The sequence below is a fragment of the Entelurus aequoreus genome, linkage group LG22 (assembly GCF_033978785.1).
Source record: "Entelurus aequoreus isolate RoL-2023_Sb linkage group LG22, RoL_Eaeq_v1.1, whole genome shotgun sequence".
Lineage (NCBI taxonomy): Eukaryota > Metazoa > Chordata > Actinopteri > Syngnathiformes > Syngnathidae > Entelurus > Entelurus aequoreus.
The window spans coordinates 9569538-9587477 of record NC_084752.1 but is presented as its reverse complement, the minus strand read 5'-3'; the positions used below and the strand labels follow the sequence as shown (position 1 = coordinate 9587477).

Genomic DNA, 17940 nt, shown 5'->3' with positions numbered 1-17940 from the left:
TGTTTGACATGTTAACTTATTAAAGACAACTTACGGCATTGCTTCTTCGCCGCTTTGTGTAGGATGGCAACAGAAATTACTACAGAAGACCGCAACATGTATGACTTGCTTTTGAACGAATACCGGAAGTAATTTAGCGGAAGTGACATCATCTAACTGCTGTTTACCGATTATAGCATATACAATAAATATAAACAACTTTAGCTCCAAATTAAAGCCTTGCAGTCAATAATACAGAAAATATTATCAAGTAATTATGTAAAGAATATTGTAACCAGCTCCAAGCATACACTGCAAAACAGCCTATAACAGGAACTTAACATCATTAAGAGGCATGCCCATAAAAATAGGTTACAATATTAACAATTGACTTTAGGACAACACAATAGGTTTTACGTTATTAACGTGATGTGATTCAGCTGTGTTAATAACTTAAGAGTTAAACCAAAAATGATTGCAGCACAAACGCTTGGGACGAGTTTGGAGAGATTTGACAAGGCCAACGTGACACAGGTGTTTGTATGATGCAGGTGACGACACTACAAATGTGGCTGCTGCACAGTCTGAGAAGCAGGACTTTAATATTAAAAAATGTAAGCAGTCAAAAGTACATGAAGTACATCATTATTGCACGCGTATTGGCATCTAAAAGACGTACAGTACATCATAAAATCATGTAAAGATTAATAGCCGTCATTTTTGTTACACAGTTAATTTGATCATTTAAAAAAAAAAAAGAAGAAGAATGTATTCTTCAGTCATAGAAAAGATCAGGTGCTGCTCCTTCATTGGCCGACATGCACGGACGCCATGAGGAGGCCCAGGACGAGGAGGAAGAGACGGCCGGGGTCTGCTCTCAGGCGGCCCCCTGCAACAGAAAATATACACTGGTCAGTAGGGGTGTAACGCTACACAAACATTTCGGTTCGGTACACACCTCGGTTTAGAGGTCACGGTTCGGTTCATTTTCGGTACAGTAAGAAAACAACAAAATATACATTTTTGGGTTATTTATTCACCAAATTTGCAAAATCGTCCACCAAAAATGTTTTTCTTAGTGGAATATTTGATGTGAAGTAATCGGAACCTTGGATAGGTCAATAATTCATAATAACATTGATTTTGATTCAATAATACCGTATTTTTCGGACTATAAGTCGCAGTTTTTTTCATAGTTTGGCCGGGGGTGCGACTTATACTCAGGAGCGACTTATGTGTGAAATTATTAACACATTACTGTAAAATATCAAATAATATTATTTAGCTCATTCACGTAAGAGACTAGACGTATAAGATTTCATGGGATTTAGCGATTAGGAGTGACAGATTGTTTGGTAAACGTATAGCATGTTCTATATGTTATAGTTATTTGAATGACTCTTACCATAATATGTTACGTTAACATACCAGGCACGTTCTCAGTTGGTTATTTATGCCTCATATAACGTACACTTATTCAGCCTGTTGTTCACTATTCTTTATTTATTTTAAATTGCCTTTCAAATGTCTATTCTTGGTGTTGGCTTTTATCAAATAAATTTCCCCAAAAAATGCGACTTATACTCCAGTGCCACTTATATATGTTTTTTTTCCTTCTTTATTATGCATTTTCGGCCGGTGCGACTTATACTCCGAAAAATACGGTAAGCAGCAAGTACAGTACAGTTAGTAGAACAACTGTGTTATCATTACTGTGTACTGTACTATATATAAGAAATACTTTAATTTCAGTGAATTCTAGCTATAAATATACTCCTCCCCCCTTAACCCCGCAGAATCGATTCTGAATCACACAACGTGAGAATCGCGATTCGAATTCGAATCGATTTTTTCCCACACCCCTACTGCACTGTCAATAAATTCGTGGATTCCAGTGTGTGCCGCAAGACAGATAGTTAACAGCATGAAGAAAGACAAAAATGTATGGTCCTTCTTTTGAATGATTTGTTTTTCTTAGTTTTATTTCTATAAAGTTCTTCCTTTACTTAGGTGTGTAAGACTTAAAATACAAACATAAAATACAATTTACAAAACTAAATAAATTTGAGATAGGCTCCAGCAACCCCCCGCGACCCCGAAAGGGACAAGTGGTAGAAAATGGATGGAAATTACAAGGTTGAGTGTTAATACATTCACATAATTAACTATCATGTTTACGCATACCATGAATTGATTAACGTGGACCCCGACTTAAACAAGTTGAAAAACTTATTGGGGTGTTACCATTTAGATAGTAGTTTATTGATTCCTTCAGGAGAGTTCCCTCAGGAAAATTTAAATTTTCCTGAGGGAAAACACTAAATTTAAATTTAGTGGTCAATTGTACGGAATATGTACTGTACTGTGCAATCTACCAATAAAAGTTTCAATCAATCAATCAATCATATAGACATTAAACAACATCCACAGCAAACATTGCGTTATCGCCCTCTACTGGTCATATTTAGCACTACATGCATTAAACGAGCTTTGATCGCCAGAAAGTTACGGCCACGAATACAAAAGACATCACAAAGTCATCAATTTCAACACAAGACAAACTACATATCTTTGTGCACAATATTTTCGATATTTGCAATTTATTTAGAATTTTTTTCAGGGTCGATAGTGCAGTTTTTCGATGGATGAGTACTCTTCTTCTACTCACCCCTACTGCTGCTTCATTGTGACATATATATATTTCACTGTTGCCCCCTGCGGGGTGGCGTAAGTACTGCGTACATGAGCAACCCCGGTTTGAAAGGTTTCATCAAGCCTATTTGGATGATGTGGCCAAAAGTCTGACCCCCAGGGAACATGCTTTATCAGTATCATGCTTCCAACTTTGCTTTGAGAAGCTGTGCATGACAAAACATGCTCTTTATAGCCATTAAGCCATTACTTTTTATTTATATCAAAAAATCATCACAAGTTTTTGCATGAATTTTTGTTTCGTAGCTTAAAGTGTTTTATATATTGTGCTCCTGAGTTAATCTTGCAGATCAATTTGAATGTATTTTTATTTATTGAGTTTATTCAGTATAAAACATTTTTAAAGTTAAAATTAAGATTTTTTTTATTTATTTCAGGCAAATGTATGCACTTTAAATCTTTTCAGTTACAGACTAAAACTATGTTAATAAAGTAATTTCTTGTAAGTTGATCTGTAGTTCTTTCTTTAAAAAAAAAAAAGTTAATAAGGATACAATGTTATGCAGAGGTGTACTTATAACAATTTTACGGACAAATTGTACTATTTATAGTCGCGGTGGAGAGTGTGTGTATGGGGGTGGGGAGCGCGAAATGTTTCCTTCTTCCTAACAGAACATAACAGAAACAGAAAATAATATGAATATATTGGTAAAAAAAAAAAAAAAAATTATAATGTATATAATTACTTATTATTAAAGGATAATCTCACAATTAATTTCAATTGAGTTAATTCAATCGTATCACAATGAAATATTTCATTGTAGTTATACAACTCCAGAGTGTTACCATTGACAACACTCACCACTGGCGTTAGATGGTGAGGGAGAGGCGGTAGTAGAGCCAGTCCCGGATCCAGGTGGGACTGTAGGACGAGGGGAGCTTGTGGGGTCGGCAGATGGTGAGGGAGAGGCGGTAGTAGAGCCAGTCCCGGATCCAGGTGCGACTGTAGGACGAGGGGCGCTTGTGGGGTCGGCTTTGCCTCCCTGAAGCCCCACCCCCAACGTGTCAAGCTCAGACTGCCTCTGGTTCTGAATCCACTCTCGCACCAACGCCTGACTCTCGTAGGACTTCAACTCCGGCAAGTTGGCGTTGAGAAGACCGCGGACGTCATCGACAGTCAGGGCCTGAGACAACACAGGGCCAATGAGCAAGTGAACTTAAGCAAAGTCTGAAGACGAGAGAGGGACCAAACACACCAAAACCACGGATGCATTCAGTGAAATGAAAGTTTCCGTATCCATGTTGACGTCGGAGGTCACCAGACTGCGAAGGTAATCCAGCGGCGCTCCCCCTGGAGGTGGGCGTACACCAAGATCAAGTACGTGTTGAAACCTAAGTCATGCATGTAAAAGTGTTTGCGTACCAAGATAAGGCTGCACCAGCTTGTACTCGGATATGGAGACGGTAGAGCGCGTGGTCGTTTCTCCAAAAGCTTCTCTGGCGATGATAAAGAGAGCTTGCCTCTTCTCCAGGGTGCAGCTGGATATAATCAAGGTGCTGGCGTTTCTGGAGGAGACACACTCGGGGTTCAGATACCTTGTTTTTGTGACCTCGGCTTACCATCACAGTTCAGCCTTTTACTCACAGACAAAGACAAGACTTGACAAAGGAACATTTCATTTGATTCCGATCGCAGCAGATCTGTGGCTTATACATTAATATTTCTACAGTTACTTTATACCTACAAATCAATGTGTTCTTGAGTACCGCCAGTAGTACTCATTTAAGAACTCCTCGTACAAACTTTTCATTGTACGAACCACAGACCAAATAAAATATGTTTTTGTGTAACCCCCTTGTCTTAGTGCACAAATGTTTCATTCAACCATTGTGTGCCTCGCACCGCAGCCATTTTGTGCCCGGCAGCACATCCATTGTGGGCGGGCTGATGTACAGTACTGTATAGCGCTTTACATTGTGTTCACAGATTTATGAATGTATTGGTCCTTGAACAGGGTTCGTAAATCAGAGGCCTTGTTCACACTGCAGGTCAATTCAAATTGTTTAGCCCATATTCGACCTGTATCGTACTTTTTTATGGCAGTGTAAAAACAGATTAATTCAGAATTTTTCATTTCAGACCCAGGCTTTTTCTTTTGTATGTGAAAATAAATCGGAAGTATTTGAAATGCGTCCTCGATGTGAACGCTCCCTCGATCAGGTCACATTCAACCGACGAGAAGGTCACCAAAAAGCGATAATTATTCGCCAAAATGGACGGTTACAAAATGAATAGTTGACGACGGAGAAGAAAGCAGGGGTGTCACACCGGCCGGATTGTTCTCCCGGGATGCAAACGGACTTTTCCGGACAAAGTCAGCAGGTAGGAACATATTTATTCTTGACTTTTAAATAGGTGAAAACAAAAAGGCGCACAAGGCGAAGGCACAACTTAACGCAGGAAACAAAAGCTAACACTTAGCCTGAACTATGGACATGAAACAAAAAGTCGTTAACTGTGGCATAAATAAACAAAACTTACTTTGCAAGGCACGAAGCGAACAATCGCATGACACGAGCAGCGTGAACTATGGTATCTCCAGAAAACAAGCAGGAACAGAACAATGTCGCCAGACCGACTAACTGGCAACGACAAGCTTAAATAATAGTCTCCTCATTAGAACAGGTGCGTGTCCCGAACATATGAGGCAGGTGAAACTAATGAGTCGCCGTGATGACTAAACAAACAAAGGAGCGCAAACAGGAACTAAAAGAGTCCAAAAAATAACAAAACATAATCCAGACCACAGATCATGACAAGGGGAAAATATGTTTTAAGAACTCACGTTAAAGTTTTACCACTCTTGTCTCTGACTGCTCGCTCTTCAAGCAGACATCGAAGCAAAATATGCCGTAAAACTGCCCGAGCCAAAATACTTGTCCTTTTCCTTCTTCATCTTCTGCGCGCAATAATTCAGTTCAGAAAATTGTTGACTTCGATTGCACAAAACTCTTGAAATGGCCACAAATGCGACAATACTTAGACCGACTGGAGTGGAAAAGCCATGTTTTTTTTTTTACGTAAACACTGAAGTGCGTGCGAACGTCATGACGTCATGTCCGCATGCGGGTCATATTGCATTCACATTAGAAATCACTTTTTTTTTTCTAATGTAAACAGCCACTAAAAAGATCGGATTTGAAAAATATATAAAAATTTGACATTTTCCCTTGCAATGTAAACGTAGCCAAAAGGTTTCCACATCAGAAACAATGTAAATACGAATATTGGGTTTCAGTGATGACGAAAGTCCATATTTTAGTGAAGGTTTGTACATTTTGAACAGAATATGAAGAACTACACAGTATGTACCGTATTTTTCGGACTATAAGTCGCAGTTTTTTTCATAGTTTGGCCGGGGGTGCGACTTATACTCAGGAGCGACTTATGTGTGAAATTATTAACACATTACCGTAAAATATCAAATAATATTATTTATCTCATTCACGTAAGAGACTAGACGTATAAGATTTCATGGGATTTAGCGATTAGGAGTGACAGATTGTTTGGTAAACGTATAGCATGTTCTATATGTTATAGTTATTTGAATGACTCTTACCATAATATGTTACGTTAACATACCAGGCACGTTCTCAGTTGGTTATTTATGCCTCATATAACGTACACTTATTCAGCCTGTTGTTCACTATTCTTTATTTAGTTTAAATTTCCTTTCAAATGTCTATTTTTGGTGTTGGCTTTTATCAAATAAATGTCCCCAAAAAGTGCGACTTATATATGTTTTTTTCCTTCTTTATTATGTATTTCCTGCCGGTGCGACTTATACTCCGGAGCGACTTATACTCCGAAAAATACGGTATATATAAAACAAACATAACAAGGGGGTAATAAATGAACTATATCTTTATTAACCAGCCAAAACAACACCGACGACAAGATGAACTGTGCTGTATCCGCTGCTTTGCCAACACACAGAAGTCCCTTTGGTGCCCTCACGGAAATCACAAAAGTCCCTAACTTTAACACATTGCTACAATCATAAATATTTAAAAAAGTAAAAAGCACTTAAAGTACATACAGCTGATTCTGAGTCTGATTAACATCGGCAAAGATCCTCTAGATCAGGGGTGTCCAAACTTTTTACACTGAGGGCCGCACACGGAAAAATTAAAGCATGTGGGGGCCATTTTGATATTTTTCATTTTCAAACCATAAAAAAAATATATGCATTTTTAATTTATTTTACCTTTAGGGGTCCCGGGGACCATAAAGGGTCTCAGTCATTAAAATGTCAAAAATAAGTGAGATTATTATTTTTTTTAAATTATTTAACGCTTACAGTAAATCTCTATATCAACTTCAAGTTGATATAAAGTAATACAAATTAAAAAAAATGTTTTATGGCTTTTCTGTCAAAAACAACTTAGTTTTTTTATAGTAAAACTGAAATATGCAGTATTTAGTCATTAGAGCCCTAAAAGATCAATAATGCAGGACACCATTGATTTTAATTTTCTCATATTTTTGAGTAATCACAGTGAAGAGATAAATAAAAAAATCACTAAATATATTTGGGATCCAAAAGGTGCCTTACTCATAAAGTGATACATTTTTATTAGGTTTTTCTTTTACTTTCAACACCTAAGTTACGAGATCAACTTCAGATATATCTGTCGATTTTATGCTGGAACTAGGGATGTCTGATAATGGCTTTTTGCCGATATCCGATATTCCGATATTGTCCAACTCTTTAATTACCGATACCGATATCAACCGATACCGATATCAACCGATATATACAGTCGTGGAATTAACACATTATTATGTCTAATTTGGACAACCAGGTATGGTGAAGATAAGGTACTTTTAAAAAAAATTATAAAATAAAATAAGATAAATAAATTAAAAACATTTTCTTGAATAAAAAAGAAAGTGAAACAATATAAAAACAGTTACATAGAAACTAGTACTTAATGAAAATGAGTAACATTAACTGTTAAAGGTTAGTACTATTAGTGGACCAGCAGCACGTGTGCTTACGGACTGTATCCCTTGCAGACTGTATTGATATATATTGATATATAATGTAGGAACCAGAATATTAATAACAGAAAGAAACAACCCTTTAGTGTGAATGAGGAGGGAGGTTTTTTGGGTTGGTGCATTAATTGTAAGTGTATCTTGTGTTTTTTATGTTGATTTAATTTTTTTTTAAAAACAACAACAACAAAAAAAACGATACCGATAATTAAAAAAAACGATACCGATAATTTCCGATATTACATTTTAACGCATTTATCGGCCGATAATATCGGCAGGCCGATATTATCGGACATCCCTAGCTGGAACTATTATTTTGTTTGTTTTATGTGCTTTTGTCAAAGAAAACGTTGATGTTTTTATATGGCTACTACACAATATATGCAATATTTACCACATAAAACATTTTAAAGTGAAATATACGAAGTAATTGGAGCCCTGAAAATAATTAATTATAACATGGATTTTTTGTCATTATTTTTTTTTTTTTAGCAATGGCAAACAAAGAAAAATGAAGAAAAACAGCCTGCATGGCAGCTTTTGTGTCAACATTGCAACTTTTTCTCATTAGATTTCACCTCATTCCACTTTTTTTAATGTTCTTTTTTATTTTTACAATAGTATTTCCAGAATGTGTGGCAGGCCGGTAAACACCCCTGCTCTAGAGAGCTGTTCATAAAACAAGGTTCCTTAGTATATTAACCCGTACTAAAATATGGACTTTTGTCGAGGTCGGTACCCAATATTCATATTTACATTATTTCTAATGAAGAAATTGACTTCACTATACAAACTTTGAAGAACCAATTAGGCTTGTAAATCGAGGCTCTACTGTGGTATACTTATTTTGTGTTTACGTAGCATTTGGGTTTGACACAACACAGTAAACACCACGAGGCTCAGTTGGTACGGGTCAAAAAAAAGTAGCGCGTTTTTAATTCCTAGTGTTGAATCAAACGGTCATTTTTAGGATGGCATTCGTGTAGCATGCCAAAGCTAACTGTTTTGTCCCTGTGCTTGCTCTATTTTGGCATCCTTGTGCAGGACTAATGACATTATTGTTCATCGTTTATGCACCAGGCACAAATACCTGAGACTTTGTGGCGAGATACTCTGGAGGACACTAGTGTCCAGGCTACACAGGTTGTCTCCTCCTACGGCGTTCAGCTCCGCCGTGCCGAGCGTGTTCCCATCCTGAGCCAAATATTTGGAGATGATCTCCTTAGCCTGCAAGAGGAGTCAACACAGGTCTTCCGGAAGAACAGTCAACCGACTCCATATTGCAGTTGCGTTGTCATTTTTAATATACCAGATTGGGGTCCCAGGGCCCGTTGGAAGAATCCATTAGAGAAGAGAGTGTGTCGATCAGGGTGATGGTCCACAGGTTGATGTCAGTGATGGTGGCTTGACGTGACGCCGAGCCTAACACATCCACCTGATTCTCCGGGATGGCTGCTTGGTTGGCGTAGGCCTGCGAGCATCCGTTATTCACACATCAAAATAGTGGAAATGTATCGGAGGTTGTCAAAACATGTCTCAGATGTCGCACAAATCAGTCAATAAAAACTATATCATATTTCCAGCGTTATTTAGCGATACTTTTTTTTTAATGGTTTGGTAGACCATGCACCTGACAACTATAGCAAGAGTTCTTAAACTTTTTGACCTAGGGGCCCAACTTTTCCACTACAAAGGGCACTCAAATATCAACACTGACTTGGTAATCTTACACTTGATTTTTTAATAGTGTTCAATAATTATATTGAACCTACTTACAGTTCAACAGGATAAACATAGTCAAATAATATCAAATTTGTGTTGATCACAAAGATTATTAACAAGGCTTAGTTAGGGCAGGCTGATTACAAAAATACTATTTAAATATCCTGCAAAAAAAGGGACTCATAGAAATTACTAAAATGAGTGCCGTATTTTTCGGACTATAAGTCGCAGTTTTTTTTCATAGTTTGGCCGGGGGGTGCGACTTATACTCAGGAGTGACTTATGTGTGAAATTATTAACACATTAGCGTAAAATATCAAATAATATTATTTATCTCATTCACGTAAGAGACTAGACGTATAAGATTTCATGGGATTTAGCGATTAGGAGTGACAGATTGTTTGGTAAACGTATAGCATGTTCTATATGTTATAGTTATTTGAATGACTCTTACCATAATATGTTACGTTAACATACCAGGCACCTTCTCAGTTGGTTATTTATGCCTCATATAACGTACACTTATTCAGCCTGTTGTTCACTATTCTTTATTTATTTTAAATTGCCTTTCAAATGTCTATTCTTGGTGTTGGCTTTTATCAAATACATTTCCCCAAAAAATGCGACTAACACTCCAGTGCGACTTATATATGTTTTTTTCCTTCTTTATTATGCATTTTCGGCCGGTGCGACTTATACTCCGAAAAATCCGGTAATCTAACAAAGTTAATAACAAATATATCTGTTTGGTAACACTTTAGTATGGGGAACATATTCACCATTAATTAGTTGCTTATTAACATGCAAATTAGTAACAAATTGGCTCTTAATTAGTCATTATTAAGTACTTATTAATGCATTATTCGGCATGGCCTTATTATACAAGCAGTAAGCCATTAACTAAGAGTCTTCCCTCAATAACCTCAAATTTATTGCTTATTAGTAACCTAACCCTAACCCCCAACCTCAACCCTAGCCCTTATATGTTCCCCTAGTGTCCAAATAACTCTAAATTAAGTATTTGTTACTTAGAATATGTTCCCCATACTAAAAAGTTACCATATGTTTATATAAATGTGTTTCTTAAATAAACTGTCAATAAAATGAAAATGCAAATGGAAATACAGCTTTACCACTTAAGTCATAATTTTTGCGCTTGAGAAAACTTATCAGACTTTAGCTCCTGACTTCTTCTGTTTGTTTGATATTGTCATTACTGCCACAAGTGGTGGAAAAGTGTATTGCAACTGAGTACCGCTGCGACCCATGTGAACCACAGCTGAGAAACATATTTTTTTAGCGGCCCTGTAGGGGGCGCACGCATTCCAACAATGGTTAGGAAATACTGAACAAATACCGTATTTTTCAGAGTATAAGTCGCACCGGCCGAAAATGCATAATAAAGAAGGAAAAAAACATATATAAGTCGCACTGGAGTATAAGTCGCATTTAATGGGGGAAATGTATTTGATAAAAGCCAACACCAAGAATAGACATTTGAAAGGCAATTTAAAATAAATAAAAAATAGTGAACAACAGGCTGAATAAGTGTACGTTATATGAGGCATAAATAACCAACTGAGAACGTGCCTGGTATGTTAACGTAACATATTATGGTAAGAGTCATTCAAATAACTATAACATATAGAACATGCTATACGTTTACCAAACAATCTGTCACTCCTAATCGCTAAATCCCATGAAATCTTACACGTCTAGTCTCTTACGTGAATGAGATAAATAATATTTGATATTTTACGGTAATGTGTTAATAATTTCACACATAAGTCGCTCCTGAGTATAAGTCGCACCCCCGGCCAAACTATGAAAAAAACTGCCACTTATAGTCTGAAAAATACGGTAAATACAATTACTAAAATGAGTAATCTAACTAAGTTAATAACAAATATATCTGTTTGGTAACACTTTAGTATGGGGAACATATTCACCATTAATTAGTTGCTTATTAACATGCAAATTAGTAACAAATTGGCTCTTAATTAGTCATTATTAAGTACTTATTAATGCCTTATTCTGCATGGCCTTATTATACAAGCAGTAAGCCATTAACTAAGAGTCTTCCCTCAATAACCTCAGAATTATTGCTTATTAGTAACCTAACCCTAACCCCAACCTCAACCTCAACCCTAACCCTTATATGTTCCCCGAGTGTCCAAATAACTCTAAATTAAGTCTTTGTTACTTAGAATATGTTCCCCATACTAAAGTGTTACCGTATGTTTATATAAATGTGTTTCTTAAATAAACTGTCAATAAAATGAAAATGCAAATGGAAATACAGCTTTACCACTTTAGTCATAATTTTTGTGCTTGAGAAAACTTATGCGACTTTAGCTCCTGACTTCTTCTGTTTGTTTGATATTGTCATTACTGCCACAAGTGGTGGAAAAGTGTATTACAATTGAGTACTGCTGCGACCCATATGGACCACAGCTGAGAAACATATTTTTTTGGCGCCCCTCTAGGGGGCGCACGCGTTCCAACAGTGGTTAGAAAATACCGAACAAATACCGTATTTTTCGGAGTAAAAGTCGCACCGGTCGAAAATGCATAATAAAGAAAAAAAACAAACATATAAGTCGCACTGGAGTATAAGTCGCATTTTTTGGGGAATTTTCTTTGATAAAAGCCAACACCAAGAATAGACATTTGAAAGGCAAATTAAAATAAATAAAGAATAGTGAACAACAGGCTGAATAAGTGTACGTTATATGAGGCATAAATAACCAACTGAGAAGGTGCCTGGTATGTTAACGTAACATATTATGGTAAGAGTCATTCAAATAACTATAACATATAGAACATGCTATACGTTTACCAAACAATCTGTCACTCCTAATCGCTAAATCCCATGAAATCTTATACGTCTAGTCTCTTACGTGAATGAGCTAAATAATATTATTTGATATTTTACGGTAATTTGTTAATAATTTCACACATAAGTCGCTCCTGAGTATAAGTCGCACCCCCGGCAAAACTATGAAAAAAAACTGCGACTTATAGTCCGAAAAATACGGTACTTATTAATGCCTTATTGGGCATGGCCTTATTATACAAGCAGTAAGCCATTAACTAAGAGTCTTCCCTCAATAACCTCAGAATTATTGCTTATTAGTAACCTAACCCTAACCCTAACCCTTAAATGTTCCCCTAGTGTCCAAATAACTCTAAATTAAGTCTTTGTTACTTAGAATATGTTCCCCATACTAAAGTGTTACCATATGTTTATATAAATCTGTTTCTTGAATAAAAAAAATTAAAATGCAAATGGAAATACAGCTTTACCACTTTAGTCATAATTTTTGCGCTTGAGGAAACTTATCTGACTTCTGTTTGTTTGATATTGTCATTACTGCCACAAGTGGTGGAAAAGTGTATTACAATTGAGTACCGCTGCGACCCATATGGACCACAGCTGAGAAACATATTTCTTTGGCGGCCCTCTAGGGGGCGCTCACGTTCCAACAGTGGTTAGGAAACACTGAACAAATACTGTATTTTTCGGACTATAAGTCGCTCCGGAGTATAAGTCGCACCGGCCGAAAATGCATAATAAAGAAGGAAAAAAACATATATAAGTCGCACTTTTTGGGGACATTTATTTGATAAAAGCCAACACCAAGAATAGACATTTGAAAGGCAATTTAAAATAAATAAAGAATAGTGAACAACAGGCTGAATAAGTGTACGTTATATGAGGCATAAATAACCAACTGAGAAGGTGCCTGGTATGTTAACGTAACATATTATGGTAAGAGTCATTCAAATAACTATAACATATAGAACATGCTATACGTTTACCAAACAATCTGTCACTCCTAATCGCTAAATCCCATGAAATCTTATACGTCTAGTCTCTTACGTGAATGAGCTAAATAATATTATTTGGTATTTTACGGTAATGTGTTAATAATTTCACACATAAGTCGCTCCTGAGTATAAGTCGCACCCCCGGCAAAACTATGAAAAAAAACTGCGACTTATAGTCCGAAAAATACGGTACTTATTAATGCCTTATTCTGCATGGCCTTATTATACAAGCAGTGAGCCATTAACTAAGAGTCTTCCCTCAATAACCTCAGAATTATTGCTTATTAGTAACCTAACCCTAACCCTTATATGTTCCCCTAGTGTCCAAATAACTCTAAATTAAGTCTTTGTTACTTAGAATATGTTCCCCATACTAAAGTGTTACCATATGTTTATATAAATCTGTTTCTTGAATAAAAAAAATTAAAATGCAAATGGCAATACAGCTTTACCACTTTAGTCATAATTTTTGCGCTTGAGGAAACTTATCGGACTTCTGTTTGTTTTATATTGTCATTACTGCCACAATTGGTGGAAAAGTGTATTACAATTGAGTACCGCTGCGACCCGTATGGACCACAGCTGAGAAACATATTTTTTTGGCGGCCCTCTCGGGGGCGCACGCGTTCCAACAGTGGTTAGGAAACACTGAACAAATACTGTATTTTTCGGACTATAAGTCGCTCCGGAGTATAAGTCGCACCGGCTGAAAATGCATAATAAAGAAGGAAAAAAACATATATAAGTCGCACTTTTGGGGACATTTATTTGATAAAAGCCAACACCAAGAATAGACATTTGAAAGGCAATTTAAAATGTCTAAAGAATAGTGAACAGGCTGAATAAGTGTACGTTATATGAGGCATAAATAACCAACTGAGAAGGTGCCTGGTATGTTAACGTAACATATTATGGTAAGAGTCATTCAAATAACTATAACATATAGAACATGCTATACGTTTACCAAACAATCTGTCACTCCTAATCGCTAAATCCCATGAAATCTTATACGTCTAGTCCGGGGGTCGGCAACCCGCGGCTCTTTAGCGCCGCCCTAGTGGCTCTCTGGAGCTTTTTCAAAAATGTATGAAAAATGGAAAAAGATGAGGGGAAAACATTTTTTTTTGTTTTAATATGGTTTCTGTAGGAGGACAAACATGACACAAACCTCCCTAATTGTTATAAAGCACATTGTTTATATTAAACATGCTTCAGTGATTCAAGTATTTGGCGAGCGCCGTTTTGTCCTACTAATTTTGGCGGTCCTTGAACTCACCGTAGTTTGTTTACATGTATAACTTTCTCCGAATTTCTAGGACGTGTTTTATGCCACTTCGTTTTCTGCCTCATTTTGTCCACCAAACTTTTAACGTTGTGCATGAATGCACAAAGGTGAGTTTTGTTGATGTTATTGACTTGTGTGGAGTGCTAATCAGGCCTATTTGGTCACTGCATGACTGCAAGCTAATCGATGCTAACATGCTATTTAGGCTAGCTATATGTACATATTGCATCATTTTCCTCATTTGTAGGTATATTTGAGGTCATTTAGTTTCCTTTAAGTCCTCTTAATTAAATTTATATCTCATATCTTAATGTAATATGGCTTTTAGGTTTTTGCGGCTCCAGACAGATTTGTTTTTGTATTTGTGGTCCAATATGGCTCTTTCAACATTTTGGGTTGCTGACCCCTGGTCTAGTCTCTTACGTGAATGAGCTAAATATTATTTGATATTTTACGGTAATGTGTTAATAATTTCACGTATAAGTCGCACCCCCGGCCAAACTATGAAAAAAACTGCGACTTATAGTCCGAAAAATACGGTAAGATATTTAAAAGTGGTTCTATTTCAAGCATGTGCTATAAAGTGTGGCAGGTGCCTACTGTACCTCCCGCAGCTTTTCCAGGACAATCCGAAGGTACTCGTCCTGGTCCACCTTGTCCGTGATGGCGGCCAGGTTTCCCCGGACGGTGTCAGCGCTGAGGCAGCAGTTGAACTGGTTGATGTCGTCATAGTCGAAGGGGAAGGTCTCCTCAGTGACGGTCACTTGGGTGATGTTGCCCACGGTGCACTGGTTAGCTACGGCGGCGACAAAGAACAAAGGCTGAGAACGTGGCCTTGGCAGAAGCGCGTGTAAAAAGTCATGAGAGGAACGAAAAAGGGACAGACCGACTGATCGCTTGACCTTGTTTTGATTGGACATTCTAATTGCCGTCTTCAAGCTCTTCAGCTTCTGTCGATCCACGCGCATTCGCCTGAGAGCTTTCAGGAAGTCCTTCAGGAAACTCCGCTTTGTCGCCTTCACCAGAAAAAGAGCACGGACACATAAACACTAACCCTGTACATCAAAAAACAAATACAGACATTGGCTAAGTACTTTGTCAAAGTTTTTGTAGAAGTTAGAAGTCAGAAAAAGAGGCAACAGTCCAAGATCCTCCAAGGTGGCTTCGGTCCATGTTGATGGAGGGCTAGATACAAAAAGATTCAAATACATACTGTCAAAATACACCAGTACACCAAAAGTTGTCGCTGTCGTACCCGAGTGGCGTGTTCCCGCTCTGCAGGAGAGTTTCCACGGCAGCGGCTTGATCGGCCGTGAGGTCTGAGCATTGCTGCAGCTTGTCCAGGATGGACGAATCGGAGGTGCTGATGTAGGAGCCCTCCAGAATGCAGCACATGTTTCCCAGCACCGATATGTGGTCCTTGGTCAGGCTGGTGCTGGTGATGGCCTTGGAAGAAGCAGTGATATAAGACATGTGACATACACTGCAAAAACTGAAATCTAAGTAAGATGAAATATCTCAAATAAGGGTGATATTTGCTTATTTTCTGTCTGATAAGATAATTCTTCTCGCTAAGCAGATTTTATGTTAGAGTGTTTTACTTGTTTTAAGGGTTTTGGTCCTAAATGATCTCAGTAAGATATTACAGCTTGTTGCTGAGATTCTATGAGCTATATTGAGTAAAACATGCTTGAAACTAGAATATCAACTGTTGCAAAGCTGTGTCATCAACACTCACAAGTAGGGATGTCCGATAATGGCTTTTTGCCGATATCCCATATTCCGATATTGTCCAACTCTTTAATTACCGATACCGAAATCAACAGGTACCGATATATACAGTCGTGGAATTAACACATTATTATGCTTAATTTGGACAACCAGGTATGGTGAAGATAAGGTCCTTTTTTAAAAAAAAATGAATAAAATAAAATAAGATAAATAAATTAAAAACATTTTCTTGAATAAAAAAGAAAGTAAAACCGTATAAAAACAGTTACATAGAAACTAGTAATTAATGCAAATGAGTCAAATTAACTGTTAAAGGTTAGTACTATTAGTGGACCAGCAGCACGCACAATCATGTGTGCTTACGGACTGTATCCCTTGCAGACTGTATTGATATATATTGATATATAATGTAGGAACCAGAATATTAATAACAGAAAGAAACAACCCTTTTGTGTGAATGAGTGTAAATGGGGGAGGGAGGTTTTTTGGGTTGGTGCACTAATTGTAAGTGTATCTCGTGTTTTTTATGTTGATTTAATTAAAAAAACAAACAAACAAAAAAAAAAAAGGATACCGATAATAAAAAAAACGATACCGATAATTTCCGATATTACATTTTAAAGCATTCACCGGTCGATAATATCGGCAGGCCGATATTATCGGACATCTCTACTCACAAGTATAAAACTACTTTTTTAAAGTAATTATTTCTTACTTGATGCGCTCGGCATAAAAAAAAAATCATGATGCCGAGCGCATATCATTATTTCAAGATAATGGCACTAGCATTTGCTTAATTTAAAAATATTTTTCAACTTATTGAGCAAAAAGGTCTCTTTTTTTTTTTCTACCAAGAAAAGTGCACTTGTTATTATCGTATTTTTCGGACTATAATTCGCAGTTTTTTTTCATAGTTTGGCCGGGGGTGCGACTTATACTTATACACTTATTCAGCCTGTTGTTCACTATTCTTTATTTATTTTAAATTGCCTTTCAAATGTCTATTCTTGGTGTTGGCTTTTATCAAATAAATTTCCCCCAAAAATGCGACTTATACTCCAGTGTGACTTATATATGTTTTTTTCCTTCTTTATTATGCATTTTTGGCCGGTGCGACTTATACTCCGGAGCGACTTATAGTCCGAAAAATACGGTATTTGTTCAGTATTCCCTAACCACTGTTGGAACGCCAAAAAAATATATTTCTCAGCTGTGGTCCATATGGGTCGCAGCGGTACTCAATTGTAATACACTTTTCCACCACTTGTGGCAGTAATGACAATATCAAACAAACTAAAGTCGCATAAGTTTCCTCAAGCGCAAAAATTATGACTAAAGTGGTAAAGCTGTATTTTCATTTGCATTTTCATTTTATTGACAGTTTTTTTAAGAAACACATTTATATAAACATATGGTAACACTTTAGTATGGGGAACATATTCTAAGTAACAAAGACTTAATTTAGAGTTATTTGGACACTCGGGGAACATATAAGGGTTAGGGTTAGGTTACTAATAAGCAATAATTCTGAGGTTATTGAGGGAAGACTCTTAGTTAATGGCTTACTGCTTGTATAATAAGGCCATGCAGAATAAAGCATTAATAAGTACTTAATAATGACTAATTAAGAGCCAATATGTTACTAATTTGCATGTTAATAAGCAACTAATTAATGGTG

At 36.8% G+C, this 17940-nt stretch overlaps 1 protein-coding gene across 1 annotated transcript in view; it reads right to left on the bottom strand.

The window, feature by feature from the left end:
- Positions 1-562: 562 nt before the first annotated feature.
- Positions 563-17940, bottom strand: part of LOC133639917 (uncharacterized) — a 105956-nt gene continuing 88578 nt past the window's right edge. Inside the window, exons 56-65 of the mRNA XM_062033608.1 lie at positions 15787-15977; positions 15626-15716; positions 15418-15547; positions 15137-15327; positions 9003-9164; positions 8784-8920; positions 4055-4197; positions 3888-3982; positions 3494-3815; positions 563-868 (exon numbers count right to left, since the gene is read on the bottom strand). Coding sequence (XP_061889592.1) covers positions 786-868; positions 3494-3815; positions 3888-3982; positions 4055-4197; positions 8784-8920; positions 9003-9164; positions 15137-15327; positions 15418-15547; positions 15626-15716; positions 15787-15977 — 1545 coding nt within the window. The 3' untranslated portion in view covers positions 563-785. The remainder of the gene's footprint in view (positions 869-3493; positions 3816-3887; positions 3983-4054; positions 4198-8783; positions 8921-9002; positions 9165-15136; positions 15328-15417; positions 15548-15625; positions 15717-15786; positions 15978-17940) is intronic.